Source organism: Marmota flaviventris, chromosome 16, assembly GCF_047511675.1.
Source record: "Marmota flaviventris isolate mMarFla1 chromosome 16, mMarFla1.hap1, whole genome shotgun sequence".
Taxonomy (NCBI): Eukaryota; Metazoa; Chordata; class Mammalia; order Rodentia; family Sciuridae; genus Marmota; species Marmota flaviventris.
The window spans coordinates 67,941,498-67,962,094 of NC_092513.1; the positions used below are offsets into that span (position 1 = coordinate 67,941,498).

At 44.2% G+C, this 20,597-nt stretch overlaps 1 protein-coding gene across 2 annotated transcripts in view; it reads left to right on the forward strand.

Moving 5' to 3' along the window:
- LOC114079454 (zinc finger protein 420-like) overlaps window positions 1-20,597 on the forward strand; it is an 83,028-nt gene that overhangs the window by 48,213 nt on the left and 14,218 nt on the right. Inside the window, exon 1 of one of the 2 annotated variants that reach the window (XM_071602485.1) lies at window positions 19,488-19,615. The exons of the other annotated variant lie outside the window; for it this stretch is intronic. Within the exon in view, the coding sequence (XP_071458586.1) occupies window positions 19,613-19,615 (3 nt within the window). The 5' untranslated portion in view covers window positions 19,488-19,612. Of the gene's footprint in view, window positions 1-19,487; window positions 19,616-20,597 lie in introns of those variants that run through there. 2 annotated transcript variants of the gene reach the window in all.

Here is a 20,597-nt window from a genome sequence, read left to right on the forward strand (position 1 = left end):
TTCTTTAATGACCATAAAGTTGAAGTTGACATGGAATTTTATCTGAACCCTCATTAATATAGCAACATTGTAACTGCTCTCCTACTTTTTCTTGGGTATCTCAATTGAAAGTACCCTCCTCTGGAAACCAAGGAAAATTTTTATCAACAAATTCTAAAAATATAACAAGCTGTTTACTTTTTTTTTTTTTTGGTGATTCTGGGACAAGCTGTTTACTTTCAAAAGTGCATTCTCAATCTTTAAGCATCACTTTAAGTGTCTGCCCATAAAGGTTTCTCTTTTTTAAAAAAAAATTATTTGTTCTAATAAGTTATACATGACAGCAGAATGCACTTCAATTTATAGTACACAAATGGAGCACAATTTTTCATTTCTCTGGTTGTACATGAAGTAGAGTCACACCATTCGTGCAAGAAAAGTGGGAACAGGGGCTGGGGATGTGGCTCAAGTGATAGCGCGCTCACCTGGCATGCGTGCGGCCCGGGTTCGATCCTCAGCACCACAAACAAACAAAGATGTTGTGTCCGCCAATAACTAAAAATAAATATTAAAATTCTCTCTCTCTCTTTAAAAAAAAATAATATGCTGAAAAAAAAAAAAAGGAAAGAGGGAACACTTTTAAACACATTCTAGGAAGCTAATATGACCCTGATACCCAAACCAGAGAAAGACACCTCAAGGAAAGAAAACTTCATACCAACATCCCTGATGAACATACATGCAAAAATTCTCAATAAAATTCTGGCAAATTGCATACAAAACCTATCAAAAAGATAGTGTACCACAATCCAGTGTCATCTCTTTGGGAGCAACTCCATCCAGAGATTTGGGCAGACAAATTGCTCATCACCTACTGTGTCCAGCAATCCTATGCCCCATCATTTTTTCTTGGATATCATCTGTCCCTCCTCACATCTGCTCAATCCTGCAGTTCACTTCATAGCTCTTTTCCTAGTTTTGCTCATTCCTGGCCAAAATTTTACTCAAATATACTCCTTAAATGGCTTTTAAACTTGTCATTCCTCTCTATCCTCATTACCAGTGTCTCTCCTCATACCTAGTCATACCTGGAGCAGAGAAGAGTCCCCTCCCTGGTCTGATTGCCTTAGGTTCCTCTTATCCAAATTTATTCTACATAGTGTTCTCAGAGTCTAAAAGTGTCACCTCTGCATTCCTCTCTGTAGTAATTTAAAAAAAACAAAAAAAGAAGCTATGCTCTTTTGTGGATTCCTCTGAACTTCAACTTCTCCCCAGGCATCTAGGATGATCCAAGGAATGGGCACATGACTTTCAATCGTATTTCCAGTTTAAAATGTGTGTTAATATATTTTTCATTGCTATAACAAAATGACTATGGCTGGATAAAGTACAAAGAAAGGAGATTTATTAGGCTCACAGTTCCAGAGGCTGTATGTCTAAAACTTGATGGCTCATTTTCTTGGCTCTGGAGGACTAGAGCCTACTGTCTATGGATTGAGACCTCTGAAACTGTGAGCCCTCAAATAAACAATTGTGCTGGTCAAGACTTCAGTCACAGTAGCAAAAAAGCTGACTAAGACACCCAGAGAAGTGGCTCTCCTTAGTCTTCAAATTATTTATTAGCATTCCTGCCATGAAAAGCCTCAGACTGCCATGCCTATGATGTAGGCCCACTTTTCTTGGAGCAATGTTGTACTCAGCTTTCTCCACCTTCATTTAGCAGTTCCATTAGAGCAAGGAATTTCAGGAGTCCAGTATATTCCCAGCTGGTTCCAACTGCTGTCCTCTCTGTGGCTATGGAAGGCTTATTCCAATTCAGATATTCTGCCATACGTTTCCCCCAGGAGTGTGGGCCTTCCAACCCTTGGTCACGCTGCTTACAAGAGAAGTGTCTCTTATTTTCCAAATCCACATTACATTCTAAATACATGTAATCCAAGCTTTTTTTTCTCAGACATTCTCAAAGATTCCTTGAAGAACCAGCTTCAGCAACTTCATACCAGGCTGCATCTGCCCACCCACACCATCCTGGGGTCCCACCTCCAACAAATTCATTATGACAAGAATTATTTCTGTGACTCATTGGAAAAATCACCCTACATGTTCAGGAAGACAGGGTCAGTCTCCCAGACCATGTCAAATCTGGTAAATGGGAAAGATATTTATCCTTTCAACACGATAACAATGAAGGGGACTAGAAGAAAGTAGTCTGGATTCTTTCCAGGAACACAGACATGACCATGTAAAAGTCCTCTTTTTAAGTTAGGATCCTTTGGGGACTGGTGATGGTTATATCATAAAACCTTGTAGGGAGTATATTCATTACATTTATCTCCTCTGGCTTTTTCCTACCATGAAGGAATTTTCTGTGTCAATATCATAGAAGTTTGGTTGAGATTTCAATATTTCTTATCCAGAATTTCTATGAATTTTCCCCAAACACACTGAGTTACCAGGCCAAATTTTTATGTTGTCCTAAAGCCTCACAGCAAGAACTTGTTACAGTAAATTCAGGGAAGCTAGGCTGGCATATAATAGGCATTTAGGGATAATTTTTCACATTGTAAACTGGCAAATATTCAGAGGACACACTTCAGGTTTCCTATGGAAACCTGAGATAAAAATGAATGTGTATATGAAGATAAACATAAATACTTGCCAAATTCTATTCAAGTAGAGCAGCTTAGCCTTAAAAAAAGAATGATGTTTGAGGACTCAACATGCAGCATGTATTATGCCCAGTAGTTGGGTGGCATAATGATACTGTGTATGTCCCCAGATGGGAAGTGTTGCTTCTGGCAAAACATTTCACTTCTCTCACCTCCACCAAGGTCATACACTCCACATCTGAAAAGCAGTTCTCAATCATATAAATTCTTCCTCCCAAGACATGCCAGGCAGGAATGGTCTCAGTCTGCCTTGGCAAACATTTTTAACCAGTTCCTGCACTCAAACCGTTGAGGAATTTCTTCAGAATTCCTCAGCTTTGCATAATAATTCCATTAGGACAAGGTGCTGAGAGCCACAGTTTAGTCAGAATGACGCCTGGCATTTTTGCCAGAGGGAATGGTTGAAAGGTGACCCTGCTCCAGGATTAGGATGGATCCTGCTGGGATTAGGGTGGATCCTGCTGCCTGGGGCGCAGCTACTTTGGAGTTCCTGTTGAGTTCTCCCGGGGTTCTGAGAGAATTGGTGCGCAGAGCCCAGTGGAGGCAGTGTGTTCCCGGGAAGTGTGTGTAGAGTGCCGATGAGAGCTGCTGTTTGAACCTACAAGGCAGTGTGGTGGCTCGGTTATTTTGTGCCCAGCCAGACTGCGGCAACAAGGGACTTCCAGTGACCTTTGCCTTCTCAGCTGAGTTCAATTAAACATCTTTTACTCTGGTTAGAGAAGGCTTACACCAATTTATATAGGTTTGGCTCAAAGAGGCCCTTGGGTGTAGATAGCCTCTATCTTGGGGCCATTCTATTTGTGAGTCAGGTATACTACATTGTTCCAAATCAATCTTCTTTCCGACTTGTTTCCACTTTTCAACCAGGCATTCACAGAAATCCTTGGAGGTAAAATGCAATTTCTGTACCTATCTATATAAATTCCATACCCATCGAGTCTGCTCACTACAACTGTCTGGACTCCAATCTCCAAAATCACATTATGTTATCAAGAATGGTTTCTATATTTCTCAAAAAAAAAAAAAAAAAACCCAGCAAAGGAACTACCACATTATCCAGCTATCCCACTCTTTGGTATTTTCCTAAAAGATCTAAAATCAATATATTATAGTGAATGATAGAGCTGCCTTAATGTTTATAGCAACACTGTTCACAAGAGTCAAATTACAGAATCAACCCAGGTATCCATCAATAGATGAATAGATTAAGAAATTGTGATGTATATGCACACACACACACACACAATGGATATTGAAATCTCCACCAAACTTCTATGATGTTGATACAGAAAATTCCTTCATTGTAGGAAAAAGCCAGAGGAGATGAATGTAATGAGTATACTCCCTACCCAAGGTTTTATAACAATCACCAGTCTCCAATAGATCTACTCAGCTATAAAAAAGAATGGAATTATATGGCTGTGGTTGGGGCTCTGACTAAGCTAAGTTTCCATTTCCAGGTGGAAGCCTTACCCCCTCCAGCTCCACCACCCTTTCCCCCCTAGTGACACAATGCAGTGGGTCACCCTGCCTGCTCTCCACCCATCAATAGCAGGGTCCCACTAGGAGCCCGCCTTCCAAATAGCAGGACACCATGAGAGAGCATTGCCCTTTTAAAATTTTCAGGCCCAACCAGATCATGCCGCCTCCTTTTAATGAACCTACTTAACCTGGTGCCGGTGGGCACATGGCTGCTCTCCCAACTTGGGCGGGTGGGCAGCCATCCTCACTTCCAAAAATCTCTTGGTTGGGCTGGGGATGTGGCTCAAGGGGTAGCGTGCTCGCTTGGCATGCGCGCGGCCCGAGTTCGATCCTCAGCACCACATACAAACAAAGATGTTGTGTCCGCCAAGAACTAAAAAAACAAATGTTAAGATTTAAACAAAAAAAAAAATTAAAAAAAAAATCTCTTGGTTGAACCTCTGTTTAGTGTGAAAAATCAAATACATGAAGCTTACAGGACACTAAATGTACAAAATTACAACAGATCCACACCAAGGGACGTTATAATGAAAATGCCTAGCATACAGAATAAGGATAGAATTTTAAAAGCCACAAGAGAAAAGTTTCTGATTACATATGGATGAAACAAATTCAGATCTCAGCAGATTTTTCAACCCAGATCATCAAAGCTAGGAAATCCTGGAACACATAATCCAAGCTCTGAAAGAAAATGGATGCCAACCAAGAATCTTATATTCATCTAAATTAAACTTCAGATTTGATGACAAAATAAAAATCTTCCATGATAAACAAAAGTTAAAAGAATTTATAATAAGAAACCTGTATTACAGAGCATTCTCAAACATATTCCATGTAGAGGAAATGAAAGACAACAATGAAAATCAGCAAAGGGAGGAAGTACACAAAAGGGAAAGTCAATCAAAGGAGAAACCAAGTCAAGCTAAAAAACAACTAAACTAAACTAGCTGGGAATACACATCATATTTCAATAATAACCCTGAATGTTAATGTGCAAAGTTAGGAGGTTTGTGTGGCTCTCAAGAAAGTCCATTGTTTAAAGTTACTGTTATGTGGACAGGTTCAGGCACAGTGGAGCTTGGTGAAACATTGTGATTGTCTAGCAAGAGAGTTTCTTCATTCCCAGGAGCTGTGTGCTTGAGATCAAAGTCAAGGCTGATAAAACTCTAGCACAGAGCCTGCTTATGGAGGGCATTACTACAGCAGCTAGGCATCCTGTGACTTTGCACAGAAACTTTCACGGCAGCTAAGCTTCCTGATTTTGTATAGAAACTTTCCCAGTCGCCATGCATGTCACAGACATGAAGTTATCAGAGACCCCAATCTCAAACACAGAATACTTACAGAATAGGAAATGTTTCTGAATGACTGTGTGGCCTCTCATTCAGTGAGGAGGTCCACAGAACAGGGTAGAAGAGAGTGTGGCGGAGGAGTCACTAATGAAGCCCTCCAGAGACCAAGCAGGAAGCAGGTCTGATTTTACAGTAGCTAATTAGATTACAGGAAGCCACCAATGCAATGTCTGCTAACTGTCCTTGCAGTGACCAAACGAGGAGTGGGCCATGGAGCAAGCACAAGGACTGTAACACATGGCCTCATGCCCAGTGCTGTGCCTATGAGGTAAGCGGCCTGCTGCTCACATGCCTGGCATGAGGGGAGTGGCCTGCCACTCAGACATCCTTAACCTATGCCATGGATGCAGCACTCCATGCACTTGTCCCCATAGATGACAAAGAATTTTGGATGGTAAGGTAATATCCTTGTGCTAAAGTCCAAAATGAAAAAGATGATAAAACCAAGGACATAAAGAAGTTGTAGTATGTCTAAGTAAGTCGCAGAGGGTTCCTGCAATATAAATCTCAGAGAGATTGAGTATGTGATTAAGTTGACATAATTAGCCCGAAGTTATTTCATGTTTTTGTTAAAGTCAAATCTTAATGTACCAATATAAACCAGACTCTAATTCTCTCTGTTTGAAGTAACAAGAGTTTCTTCAAACATTGATCTGTTTGTATTTATCAAGATAATTTTTTTTAGGTTTTATCTGTTAGGTTTTATCACTTAAACTAAGTCTTAAAGGAATTATGGTCCAAACCTGTTTTAAAGTCATTTAAATGATTAGTTCATAAGTGATTAAATAAACAACTGATTTTAGGTTGTTGCAATATGATTCGCACCCTGAATATATGTGAGTAGAGATATATACCTCTGAGAGCTAAATATGTTTGTCTAAGATTTATCTGAGTGTTACTTAAAAGTTTGTAAAACAGAAGATGTGTAGGTTTAATACAGGTAAGGTAACCAATAAGTGTTCTCTTTTATACATCATATCTGACACAAAAGGGCTACATCAATATTTAAAAACTGGGTTACACCCATTTTCTTTGACTAAGGCTTTTTCTGATCTTTAATGCTATTTCCTAAATCCTACTATACGAGATTTAAGGCTATCCTTTGATTTTTCCTAGCAACCTATGCAGACCTATGATTATAGTTACTGTACACGGTGGATTCTAAATTTTATTTTCAAAGTTAATATAAGAACATCTGTGCAATTGTGGTGCACAAAATTTAAAGGACTCAAATACAACCATTATATCAGGTGACAACGAAAGAATATTAGAATGGTGTAAAGAAGAAACAAAGCTTTTGAGGAGGCTAAGGCTTCTATCCAAAGAGCACCAATATGAGGGATGGGCCAGTGGAAATACTAGTCCCAGGATAATTATGCTCACGAGAGTTTTGACAAAAACAAGAAGGGCAGAGCGTGCCATTAGGATTTTGGTCTCCAATCTTACCTGTTCAGGTGTTCAGGATACTCCTTGAATAGCTAAGACTGGCTGTTTGTTGGGCCTCGGTACAAAGAGAACAGCTGACCATTAATCATGAGGTTCTTTGAGACCAAATCTTCCTCTTATAACATGGGTAATGAGCACTCCATGGATGCAGAGCTCACAAAAAAATTCCTGGAAGAAGCAAGGTTTGCTACCAGTTCTGCCTCTGTCACTGCTCTCACCTCACTTGGCAGCCCTGCAGATCAGCATCTCAACCTGGGCCTGCCATACAGACCACAGCACAGCACAGGAGGCCTGGCACATAAAGTTGTACCACTGTGTCTGTGAGCTCTGCATCCATGGATTCAGTGGCCACTGATTGGATACACTTGGGGAAGAGCTTGCCTGAACCAAATGAGCAGACTTCTTTCCTGACAAGATTCCCTATGTGATTCTGTGTAGCAACCATCCACATAGCATTTTAGTTGCATTAGGTGATATCTGTCATGGAGAGATCATTTAAAGGGTACAGAGAGAACATATGTAGGTTCTATTTGAGTATCAGAGGGAGGTCCTTTTGATAGGAGATAGACATCATTGGTGGGAACACGAGGTTAAGGGAATAATTTTAATACACTGGTCCCAGTGTGCTGACCCCCACATGAAGTCTTTTCCAGGAAGCAATTTACCTGAGTCCCTGCCTGGCCTAAGTGGAGGGGCTATGTCACATTCCTCAGCAAGCTACCTGTTATTGGCAAGAAAAATTCAGGCCTGAAATAACATCAGTAAGAGGAACCCAAGTTACCCTGAAGAGGGAGACTTTTGTGATCCTTTCCAAAGGCCAGATCTCAAAATTCCAGGGGCTAAGGATGATTCCTCCTAACCATAAAATATGTAAGAATCTGTGGTTAAGAATCCAATCAGAACCAGTCAGCATGGGCCAAAGTGAGCTAGAGTTGTCATGTCAGTGGGGATTTCACAGTCTGATGTCATGCAGCTGTCAGTCAAAAGTCAAGAGGTGAACCTGGGCAGGACTCTTTGGAAACTTCTCAGGGATCCCCAGTCATACTGGAGGGCAGGAGAGGCACACTGTCTCTCTCCATTCTGGGAGAACCCAGCCTCTCCCTTAAGAGTGTCCCCTTTTCCTTCTCCTATCCCTTCAATAAAATTATGCCTATTACTCTGAGTGAAATCTCTGAACTCTTTCTGACTTGATGGAAAGAATCCAGGTTTGCTGGGGCTCTTTATGCTGCCCCAGTTTCCCAGAAGGCACCAGCCCTGCCACAGTGAAGACTTGACAGGTTTTCATGATCGGCTGCAGCTCCACTGCCAAGCTCTCTGGGGCCTCGGTCTCAGCCCTTTCAGGAAAAGCCAAAGGGGAAAGTATAAGACAGAGCCAAACCCCAGGACTGTCCTCCCCTCTCACACACTAGCCGGGAGGTCCCCCGGGAGATACAGTTGGGCCCTGTTCCTGAGCAGCAAAGGCCCTTGGTCCCTGCTGCAGCAGCCCATGGTCAGTGAGGCCAGGTTCTCATCACCCACAGTCCCCAGGCCATGTGTTAGATGTCTCCACAAGACAGACATACGTTTCCATCACTTTTACACAAAGATTTGCAGGTTAGACATTTCCTGCTAGAGATTCACCTACACAGATGGGAAGCCTCTGTGCCATACAACCGGCAGGATTCCATAAGAGGACCATTTCCAGCCTGCAGTGTTCAGCATGTGGGAGCTCTGGCAGCCACTGGGTCCAATAAGACCACTGTTCAGTCCAGTCAATCAGAAGTGAGCAGTGCTCTGAAGTCCTCCCTCCCATCCTGCTCAGCCTAAAGAAATTCTAATACATGTGGCCAATCAGAACTGACCGTGGCTCTGACACCGGTGACAGGAATCCACAACCTGGCTCCGCCTGTTCTGATCACTCAAGGAATATGTGGTTCTTAATGTGCATGGTAGATGTAGTGAAAAATGATTTGCCCGAAACTAGACAGAAATTGTCGGTTACAAGTGTTTGCCCACTGACAGAAATGTATGTATAATACAGGAAAAAAAGCAAGCACTTTCAGAGTTGATTTACCCATTGGACACAATAGGCAGAGTGCCTATGTTGCATGGAAACGTTTTATTTTGAAATAAATAAAGTCTGTCTTGGATTATATTCATCTTCATACCAGCCCAGTAGCAAAATGTAACTTTTAACTTTCTTTGCATAGCAAGGGCCTCACGAAGGCAAAAGCAAGTCTCTGGAAAGCCGTGCTCCAACCGGATGCCAGAATTAGGTACTTCTCAAAGCTTGTATGGATTTAACCGCACCCACACACATTTTTATTAGTGCATTATAGTTGCACATAATGCTGGGATGTGTTGTTGCATATTTGTACATGCACACAAGAAAGCAATATAATTTAGCCAATATCACTCCCTATTATTTCCCCCTTCCTCCTTCCCCACTTAGTCACACTCCTTTGTCCCTTTCCTCTACTGATTGCCCTTTGATTTTTACCAACCCCAGCTTTGTTTTCCTTTTTCCTCTTTAGCTTCCCTAGAGAGACACACAACCCTTAACCTTCTGAGTCTGACTTATTTCACTTAACATCATGGTCTCTAGTTCCATCTGTTTTCCTGCAAATGATAACATTTTCATTTTTCTTTGTGGCTGAATAAAACTCCATTGTGTATCTTTACCATATTTTCTTTATTCATTCATCCATTGATGATAAATACATAGTTTAGCAATGAATTGTGCTGCTTATAAACGTGGGTACACATGAACACCTGTAGTATGATGACTTTCATTCTTCATGATAAATACCGAGGAGTGGTCTAGCTGGGTCGTATGGTGGTTCCACGCCTAGTCTTTTGAGGAGACTCCATGCTGATTTCCATAGTGGTTGTACTAATTTATAGTCCCACCAACAGTGTGAAAGTGTTGCTTTTTCTCCACATCCTCTCCAATACCTATTGTTATTTGTATTCTTGATGGCTGCCATTCTGACTGATATGAGATGAAATCTCAGTGATGTTTTAATTTGCATTTTCCTAATTAGTAATGATGTTGAACATTTTTTTGATATGATATTGACCATTTATATTTATTGTTTTGATAAGTGTCTGTTTAGTTCATTTGCCAATTATTAATTGGGTTATTGGAATTTTTTGGAGATTTAATCTTCTGCTGACCCTTGTGACCATTCTCTTGTCCCTCCATTACTATAAAAGAAAGAGAATTGAGAAAAACAATAGGTCAGGCAGTACTCTTGGTTTCAAGTGACAAAATCAACTCAAACTAACAGAGACAAAGGTGGGGGGTGTTTTCTTTTACAAGTGAAAACTCTGGGGGTAGTTCTGAGGGCAGGCCCAGCTGGTTTCAGTGACCCACTGTCTTATCTCTCCATTTCCACGTTCGGCCTTCCCCTGGACACAAGAAGGCACTAAGCTTTCCATGCTCACTTCCTACAGTCATTTGTGGGCCTCTAGAACAGTCTGTCTGGACCAACCCAAGCCAACTTGGCAGGCCAAGTGCCTCCTTGTTCAGAGAGTTTCCAAGCTGTGACTTCTTTTTTTTTTTTTTTTTAATATTTATTTTTTAGTTTTCGGCAGACACAACATCTTTGTTTTTTGTATGTGGTGCTGAGGATCGAACCTGGGCTGCATGCATTCCAGGCGAGCGTGCTACTGCTTGAGCCACATCCCCAGCCCCCAAGCTGTGACTTCTTAGGCCCAGTCACCTGCCCACTCACCCAACATGGGGTGAAATGCAGAGGAGAGATCCCAGGAAGAATCAGGAGCTACTCCTGGAAGAAGAGAAAACAGACACTGGAGACAGATAACACCCTCTGGGCAGACTCCCCTCTGATCTGCAGGGGAACAGCTGGCTACTCCACAGAGCTGGGAAGTCCCTGTCTATGTCAGCTCATGGCACTGTCCAAGCACCCAGGGACCAGGACATCCCCACTTCATAGATGAGGAGACCAGGGCTCTGAGGGAGTTAAATAAACTTCCTGCCCAAGGCCACTGGCCTTGAAAGTGGTAGAGCCAGAATATGAAGCCAAATCCAGTCTCCAAAGTGTGTTTTGAACCAATCTTGGCCTCCCAGCTCACTGCTAGTTTCCCTCAGATCCACGAAGATTATTAGACCTAGAGGGGAAAGAGGGGAAGCAGAAAGGATGACGACTACCCGATAGGTCCCCACAGAGGCCTTGTATTGGTCAGTTTCTTGGGAGGCTTCCTGCCTACTCACATCTTCTAGAAGTTTCCACACATATTTTTTGCATATCACCTTTGCAATTTTGCTACTTGAATTACTTTTTGTTTGCTTATTTTTCTTATGTCACCTTGCCTGTTATGCTTACAAAAATGTATTTAGAACCTCTACTGTTTTTGGATTGTCAATCAAACTGTGTACCACTTGCCTCAAATAAAAATTAACTTCAAAATTCCATAGAACTACTAGAGCAGTTATTGGAAGTTAGAGCACACCATTCAAAATCATCTCACATCTGAGGCAGGGTGTTCAGACTCAGTATGGGGAATTAGAGCTACCAGGTCACACTAGAACACAAATGACCCCTCTGCTCCTCTGCCACATGCAGTTTTCCAGGCATGCCTGCAATCTCCCTTGCCCTCTGAGAGCAAGGTGAGGGAGGTCCCAGCTCCTCTCAGCCAGGAGACCAGGATGTTCTACCCCAAATGTGGCCAAGTCCACACATCCCATCACAAGACTCCTGGTCCTGGCCACTGCATCCTTAGTTTCCAACACATATCCTTGCAGACATATGACCTTATTCGGGGCTGTGGTCCCTTCCAACACCTTCTTTCCTGATCACTGAGTCATGTCATAACTCCCAATTTACCTCTTCTGTGATTATTTCTGGGTAAGTGCTCTAGAAAGAAGAAAACAATTTTGCACAATGTCCCCAGAAAGCCAGGCTGTACTAGGCTAAGCACAGTCACATCTTTGCCCACTGTCCTTCTGTCCAGTTGCTGTTCCAATTTCCATGGAAAGACATAGGAGCCACCAACTCCAAAGGCAATAGGGCCTTTGAGAGCATGTGGAAGAAGCCCCTCACTGTACAGAGAGGGAAACCAGCCATGGGGGGCCCTGTCTCCCACCTTGCACAACCATCTGGGGCACAGCTGAAGTGGATCAATGTCCCCTGACTCTTGTATTCAACTGAGACTGTTTCCACCCCAAATTACATTGAGCTTCTAGCTCCAAGGACAGAGAGTGCAAACCTCTCACTCTAGAATGATCTAGTCTCTGTGGTATGGCCATGCAGTCACAATGACATTCTCTCACCTGGTAGATGAACCACATTACCTGCTAAACTCTGATAATCCTATAGAAGTGGACATCAGAGGCTTGGGTCACCTCAAAAGACCACAAGAGCCCCTCCTGTGGGAGACCATCCTTGCACGTGACTGAGTTTCCTCCCCAGCTGGGTGTGAGGCACTCAGTCACTTTTAATGTGGTAGAACTTTCCCCACCCTTCTTGGGTTCCAGAGCTCAAACATATGGAGGCGTGTTTCACCTCTGCCCCAAAGATCCAATCATCGCACCTGACCTTGCCACACTGCCTCCCTTGATCTTCATTGGATGGAATTTTCCCCAGAATTCTTTGTTCTCCAATAAAAGCCCTCTTCCTAGTGTGCTCACTCTCTCTCCCTAGCCTCTTCAGTAAAACCTCACTGCCCCCCTGGGGAGCTTGAGACTGGGGGTTTGAGGAGCCGTCCTGGAGCTGGTTTAAAGGTAAAATGGTGTCTTTAATTTAAACTTCCTGAGAATTTCCCCGCATGACAGAACCTTTCACACCGTCTGCACTGGCCTTGGACTAAACCATCCCACCCCACCCTCATCCTGAAGACTCTAAGACTTTCCACCCTATGGATGGGGAAGGCTTCATGTGACTGTTTAAACCAAATGCTGCACACAGACTAAATTTCACCTCTCCCAGGAAGCAATGTGGAGTCACTGAGTCTTCCAGCAGCCAGGCTGTGGCCTGGGCCCTTTTCTCTCACAGTGGGCCACTCTGCTTCCTGCTGCTCAGCCTTATTCTACAACTGACCTTCAGTCTCGCCATTGCTGGTTCCTCTCCCAGTGCTAATGGGGGATGGACAGGAGGGGGCGCTGCTTCCCACCTCCTTCATTCAGCACAACTACCCCAGGAAGAGAGCTGAGTAGGGGCAAGAGACACAAAGAGGCTAAGGGGACAAAGACCATTCAAGGGCAGAGCTTGTGTCAAGGAGACAGGATCCAAGGAAGTCTGGTCTTATGGGAAAGGGATGGGAGAGAACAGAAATCCCCCCCCCCATCCAAAAACACTTCCTCTACCCCCACTCTGGCTTTACTATTTGGGGTAAGATCTTTACATTTTACAGATTATTTTTATACTAGCTAAAAACTAGAAGGAACCTCAATATTCAAGAGGAGAAATATGGATGGATTCAACCATCTGCTCTTATGTTCAGACACAAGAAAAATGGTTGAAAAATATGGGTGGTTCAGTAACTCAGAAAATGCTCAAATGTTAAAAAAAAAAAAAAGTAAATTGTATACATGATGAAATTACTACTGTGCTCTCTGAGGCTGCACTTCTTGAGCTAAAGGTCTCGAAGCATATACAACTATAGTGGTGCTAGTGAACTTCTGGGGTGGTGGGTAAAATATAGAAAGATATGACCCATCTATGCCCCTGTCCCCACTCAGAGCCTCAGAGCTGCCTGGGACACCCAGCTCTGCCCTTCAGGCCCCGCACAGCCGTCCCTGGGAACTCAGGTTAGGAAGCTCATCCTGGTGTGTTCAGCATGTCCTGCCTCTTGGAAGTTGCCACACCAAGAATGGCACTCCATTGTCAGAGCCCAAGTCATCTTGAGTTTTTCCCCCTAAATATTCAGGCTTGGACATTCCTATGGGGCTGAATGTGTCAGTGTTGCCTGGACGTTGAGCCCTGATCCTGGTCTCAGAGAGTTTACCATCCAGGGAACCCTTTGCTCTGGCTGCTCTTCTGGCCATGCAGGGGAATTTAAGGTCACCAGACCATGCCACAAGTGACTCCCACAGTTCTCTGAGTCTCTTTCTCCCTGCTGCCCAACCCCTCAGCAGGACCCCAGCAGGGAGTTCCTTCATCAGCACTGTTTAAGGCCACATGTGACAGGCTGCTTGTTAACACGCTAGGTGAAACTAGAGCCTGGTCCCCTACTGCCTTTTCTTCTTCTTGAGGCTGCCACTTGTACTGGCCAGAAAATTCTAGGAGAGAGCAGGCCATGTCTGCCATGCCAAGAGTCTGTGCCAGCCTTCAGCACAGCACCTGGCCCAAGGTCCCTGAAAGGAATGGCTGCATTAATTGAACCTCCATAAGACAAGAGTGCACTGACCTCAGGTTGTGACTCCCACAGTCACATGGCACACCAAGGCTGGGAGGAATTGGGCACATTTGCTTCCAGTCAGAGGCTGGCTTAGCTGGGGAAATGGCCTTAGCTACGGAAGTGCCCACCCCTCTCACCAAGACCAGCTCTGTTTGCATCAAGACAGGCAGGGGTGGGCAGTTCTGATGCTGTGTTTTCTCTTGTAAAGTGCAGAGTGTCCAGCTGCAATTTAGGATGCGCGCTGGGCAGGGCCTCTGAAGTTTTTTAGAAAGGCAGGTGTGCACCCACTGCCTGGGATCCCTGTGACTGGCTGGAACCAGGCAGAGCACTCAGGTTGGCCTCGGTTTGTGCAAGGCTGCCATCATGTGGCCATCGCAGACATTTCTCTCCCAAAGTGGCCTGGCCTGGAGCCAGGGAGCCCAGGCCCAGCTGGGTTTTACATTGGCACAGGACGGGTTTTCCCCTTCTGTGATGATCATGGGTTTGTGCCTCCAGCCAGAACACAGACTCAAGATATGGATTAAACTAGGTTCAGTTTAATCGGGTTCTCATGTTGCCATCCAGGTCTGAGTCTTCTCCAGGACACCTGCCAGGCCTGCCATGAGCCTCCACTGAGGTGGGCAGCGACACACTGACAGCTTCCCAAGGGGTAGAAGCTGTTTGTATCATTTTGCATGGAGAAGCAGATGACAAGTCAGCATCCCAAAGGATACTTTAGGGAGGTCTTAGTACAGGAAGAGGTCCAGGTCATTGCACTTGGAGGAAGCGATCTCAATTTTTTAGCGTTAGGACCCAACAGAACATAGAACTCTGGTGACCAGGCACATTCATTCTAGAGACAGTCCCCTATTCAGCTCACATGAAGGAGATGCACAACAGAGCAGGATTTTTTTTTGATGTGTCCAAACCTTCCAAGGTTCTAGGCCCCAAAAGTTTAGAGTGGGAGCATTTTCACATGTCAACTCAGCCCTGACCCAACACCCTTGTGGCCGCTTATCAGGAGGCACCCACGGGTAAAAGAGCAGCCCAGAGAGGACCAATCCAGGCCAGTCCTGTGATCACCCCTGGGAAGTCCTTTGGCCTTCTCTCTCTCTCTCTCTCTCTCTCTCTCTCTCTCTCTTCCCTCTCTTTCCCTCACTCTGTGGTGGGGGAGACTGTAGGCGACCTGCAATGACAGGAGTAGGGTATCTCATGTTGAAACTGGCAGAATGTTCATGTTTGTACCACTGGACATGCCTGGTTATTAAGTAGTGGATCCTAGTTTTGCTACCCAAATATTTATCCAGAGACCTTATTCTGACCCAGCGTCACCACTGTATGGAGGCCTATGTACTTATTCACATTTACCTGATCTGGGTATAAAGATTTTCAATGAAAGTATCCCCTGTGGAGTCAGCCAGGATGGTCGGCGTTAATTTTTGGCCTACATGTAAGACAATCTCTTTGCGAGTTCCATGCAGCTCCTGGTTAATTCTGTCTCCTTGGGGAAAGAGGAAGTTCACCACATCATGAACAATGATATCTCTGGTCTGAGGTTAGATGAGCCTACTGGGGTAGGGTCTCCATGGCAGGTACGGGAGATTTCTAGGATAGGCCAGGACAAATAGCCAAGCATGGGGACTCCTCTAGTCTCTGTCTGAGGACTTGACCACTTGAATGACCTACATTCCCATTGCCCAAGAAATCTAGACTGCATTCCTCCCTTCGGCAACTGAATAGGTGTAAATCTCCAGATTGCACACTTGTAGAAATAACAGAGAAAACATTTTCACATCATTTTCAATGTTTACTAGCCACCGAATATTTTTTTCCTGTGGCTACTGTTTTTGTTTTAGCTACCTGCCCCAGGTAGCCCATGCGCTAGTCATCTCCACTGTACTTACACTCCTTTACAAGACTTAAAAACTAACACCTTTGCCAGGAAAGTGTTGGGACAAAGAGGAGTGAGGGTTGCACAAAGAAATGAGGTAAAAGTACTCTCTGAGTTTTTCAGGACTGTGCCACACCACAAAACAAATCTCTAAAGCCCCATCAGGCCAGCAGCTGTGTCCTCACCTGCCTTCATAATGTTCCAGTGAGAAATGTCATTTCTTGCAGCAGTTCAGCCTTTCAGTGCTGGTGGAATGTGACGTGATTTAATTACATCTTCATTCAGACACGCTGCAGGGACAGAGTATGTGTGTCCTAGTGGGCTGCCTCAGTACCATATGGCATCAAAAGACAATACCACAGATGGGGGTTTAGGACAGAAGTTTTTTTGTCTTAATTCCCAAGGCTACATATCAGGGTGCTGGCTGGAAGGATTTCCTTTGAGGCCCACTCTTTGACATGGAGATTGCCATCTTCTGTCTGTTTCCATGACATTTCCCTGTGCTTCTCTGTGTCCTTATTGCTACTTCTTATAAGGACAAAGTGTTAATTGGATTATCCCTCACCCCAACTAACTGGATTAACACTGATCATGTCTTCATGAGCCATATATTCAAATAGAGTCACAGTCTGAAGGACTGGTACTTAGGATATCCATATATGAGATTTGGGGAGAGGACACAATTCAGCTGATGACCTAAAACAGTCTCCTGCTGAAGACAGGCTCCCAGGAAAGGCAATACTGAGTGAAGAAATATGCACCGGGAACATGTTAATAGCCACAGTCAGATTACATCACAAAGAGCTGCAGAAGTTACATTGCCACCAGAAATCTCTGACTGTAGCTGCTTCTCTGCAGCCAGGATTCCCTGGGTGTTGGCATTTAAAAAATTTTTTGTTTGGCTAATCTCCTGTCCATGTGGCAAATAAAATCACACTGCTCCATTCTTTTCCAATTTCCCAACTGACAAACTTGAGTCACTTTCAGTTCATTCTCAGCCATTTGGACTTTTCCTCCCCAGAGTTGTCCTCAGGTTCTGGGCCCCGTAATGTGCTTTCTTGCACCCTGTGGTCTTCACGCGTTTGCCTCTAGGAGGAACCTGAGCTGACAAAGCTTTGTTTCTGAAGACTTTCCGTAACATGAAAGAAGGACAAAGAATTGTATCTCTTAAGCCAAAGGGACCTCCTGGGATGTCTTCTCTAGACTCTCTCTTTAAAATAAGGAAGAAATAATATTTCTCCATACTCCATACAGAAACAAACCAGACATTGAGGAGCTCAGGGGGAATTTTATACAGTTCTCTCTGTGGGGAATTCTCAGTTCTGATGCATGCTGCTGAGAAGCCATGTGATGTCTAGAACCCTGTGTTTTCTCTTCTCTAAACTGGGGATGGTTTTTGAGGACTATGTTGATAATGGCTCCATGGAGACTCTTGATATAAGCAGATGCAGTGAGTCCACAGATGACTAAACACCTTGAAGTTGCTTTGTAGGCACTGCTTGACCATCACCTGACACCATATCAATTTTATTTCAGAAGCTTACGCCTTTTCATCATGGACACTCATGCTGTTCACATGCTCCAATACAACATGTTCAAGCTTCCTTGTCTTGAGCTCCAGATTCCAATTCTGTGCTGATTCGTGGTTCTGCCAATCATTATATGTCCCCCTTTGATCTCCCTTCATGCTACACTCCCAATAAAGTAGTTTTTAGCTGCTCGCCTCTATAGTGCCTGTCCATCTGCGTTTTAAAAACACAGGACTTGGTGGTCTTTTATAGCCCTCCAGATCAGCCTGTTTTATAGTTGATAAACCCTGATTAACTGCACCACATTTTCAATGTCAACCTATTTTTTGTTGTGTAATGGTGGGTTGAGATTAATTCTAGTTGATGTTTTCTCTAGGTGTAAACAGAACCAGATTCCCTGGATCCTTGAAAGGGAGCCCCAAGATGACTCAGATATTTGAGAGGGTTCTGTTTGTGTTATAATATGTAATACACTATACTATATACACTATACTATATTATACCTATATCTCACAGATTCTGTGTTTTTTGAATAATTGTCACTTTCCAAGTCTGAAGAAAATACAAAATGTTGCATGAAACTTGTAGCCTGGTGCTGTTTCGGCTTTGGAATGAGACTTGGCTCATCAGGAGTCCCAGCCTAGTTCCTTGTTAGTTGTGGAACTTTGACCACAGAGGAAACAGATATCACAGCCTGGCCATTAGGTCTAAGGCCAAATTGCCAAATGAGAAGTTTGCATTTAATGTATTTAAACAATGGAGTCAAGGCTGCAGACAGATTGCATTTGTCCCTCACCTCCTGGTACCCAATTTTCCTTTGTTTGCTGTCTGATTTCTGCAATGGTAAAGAACCTCTGACCAGCATCAAGTGGACACTTCCTGGTTGGAGCTCCTTGCTCTCACTCAGGGCATTGTCTCTCCTGCTCTTTGGACCTGAGAAGAAATACTAGTAAGCAACTGTATCCCTCAATGCTAGCATATAGAGGGTTAGACCAAGCCCCTTACCTCCCTAATGGAGGGCACCCATGGCTCTCAAATCAGGAAGGTGGCTGCTGTGAACTGAGATATGCCGGAGAGAGATTTGAGGGTGTTGTTCCAAATAACAATACTTTACTAGTAGTATTTCTTTAATCACATAAAGGTAATATTCTGAAATATCGGGTTATGTTATTAAAATCAATTTCAACTGTTTCTTTTCTTTTATGATATAAATACTAGAAAAAGTCCTATGCCTTGCATATGGTTTTCATGGGATATCGTTGCTTTAGGGGGTTGCTTCCCAGTTCAAAGTTTAATCTGTCTCCTCACAAGACTAGCGAGCAGAAAAGTTAAATGACATTTTACAGTAACTGTCATTATATTCAAAGTTAAATGACATTTTACAGTAACTGTCATTATATTCTTTTCATTCATGAATAATATGGCAACATATACAGTCCATAAGTTGAGATGACCTCATATGCAAGCTAAAGTGCAAATATTCTGATGGTTGGGCTTGACCCTGCTTCTGGGAGGAAAATTTCCCTTAAAATCACTGCAGTCTGGAGCTCTGGGGTGTCCTTTCCAGATCTCAAAGGGAAAAAAAAGAAAAAGAAAAAGAAAAAAAGAAAAAGAAAGCTGCAGCCTGTCATTCTGGCCTCATGCATACCTGGATTGGTTGTCCTCTTCTGTCACTCAGAAGGCAGGCTCACTGGGCTCACACTCAGGGGGCGCGGTCTGCAGCCGTGTCCAATGAGGAGCGCGTAGTGTAGTGAGCGCTGTCCAATCCTGCTCACGGCTGGCGAGGAGGGGGCGGGCTCCGCAGTCCAGCCGAGGCGCTTTTCCCGGACTCCGCCATTCCTGCCCTCAGGCTCGGGGCTCCCGTGGGCACTCTGGAGGCTCGTGCCGCTCTGCCTGCAGGTGCTGACGTCCCTGGGAGCCGGCCTGGCTCGCCAGTGCCGGGAAATGGTGAGTGTGCGGGGGCGTCTGGAGCTTGCGGAGGGGGCCTGGGGAGGGAGACCCTGGGCGCCGCGGGGCCGCTGAGGCGGGAACGGAGCTGACCGTCTGGACTCATGCAGCCCCCGGGGTCTGTGGGCCTGCGCCCCGCTCTGGGGCAGTGTCCGTGAGTCCCGCGGGGCGGGGACGCCGCGCAGCCGGCCCGGTTCCGCAGGGCGTCCTCGGCTGCATCGGCAGGTCGGTTCTGGCCGGTTCTGGAGTGAGCGCGGCCGCTGGCCTCTTCCCTGAAGGCGCGGTGATTGACAAGTTGGACGGCGTCTGGGTTGCCCTGCACGTGGGATTTCCCTGCGGGAGAGCTGCGGTCTAGGGACCTGGCTTTCCCCTGGGCTAGCAGCTTCTTCAACTGGTTCTTTCCTGGAGGCTGATCGTAGGATGCTTTACCACCAGCTACGTCCTGGTACTTTATCTTTATTTATTTGAGACAGGGACTAGCTAAGTAGCTGAGGTTGGCCTTGTTATGGTTCCATTTATAGAGATTTTTCTATTGTAATGAAGAATGTAATTCTTACAAATAGTGGGTTCCTGTATGGACTTGTTTATATTGTGATTCCTTGCTCTTTTTTTAGTATAATATTTAATATACTTGTGGGAGGTAATGTTAGCTACTTTTTTACTCTTGTAATTCAAGTTTCTTGGCTTAACACATTTAATTGTAGATGAGTTTTAGGACTTTTTCCTTTGCTTTCTTTTATTAAAAGTAAAGCATGCTCAGTAGATGCAGAAAAAGTATTTTTCAAAATATAGCACCCCTTTATGTTCAAAACACTAGAAAAACTAGGGATAACAGGAACATATCTCAACATTGTAAATGCTGTCTATGCTAAGTCCCAGGCCAACTTCATTCTAAGTGGAGAAAAATTGAAAGCATCACTTCTAAAAATTGGAATAAGACAGGGATGCCCTCTTTCATCACTTCTATTTAACATAGTTCTTG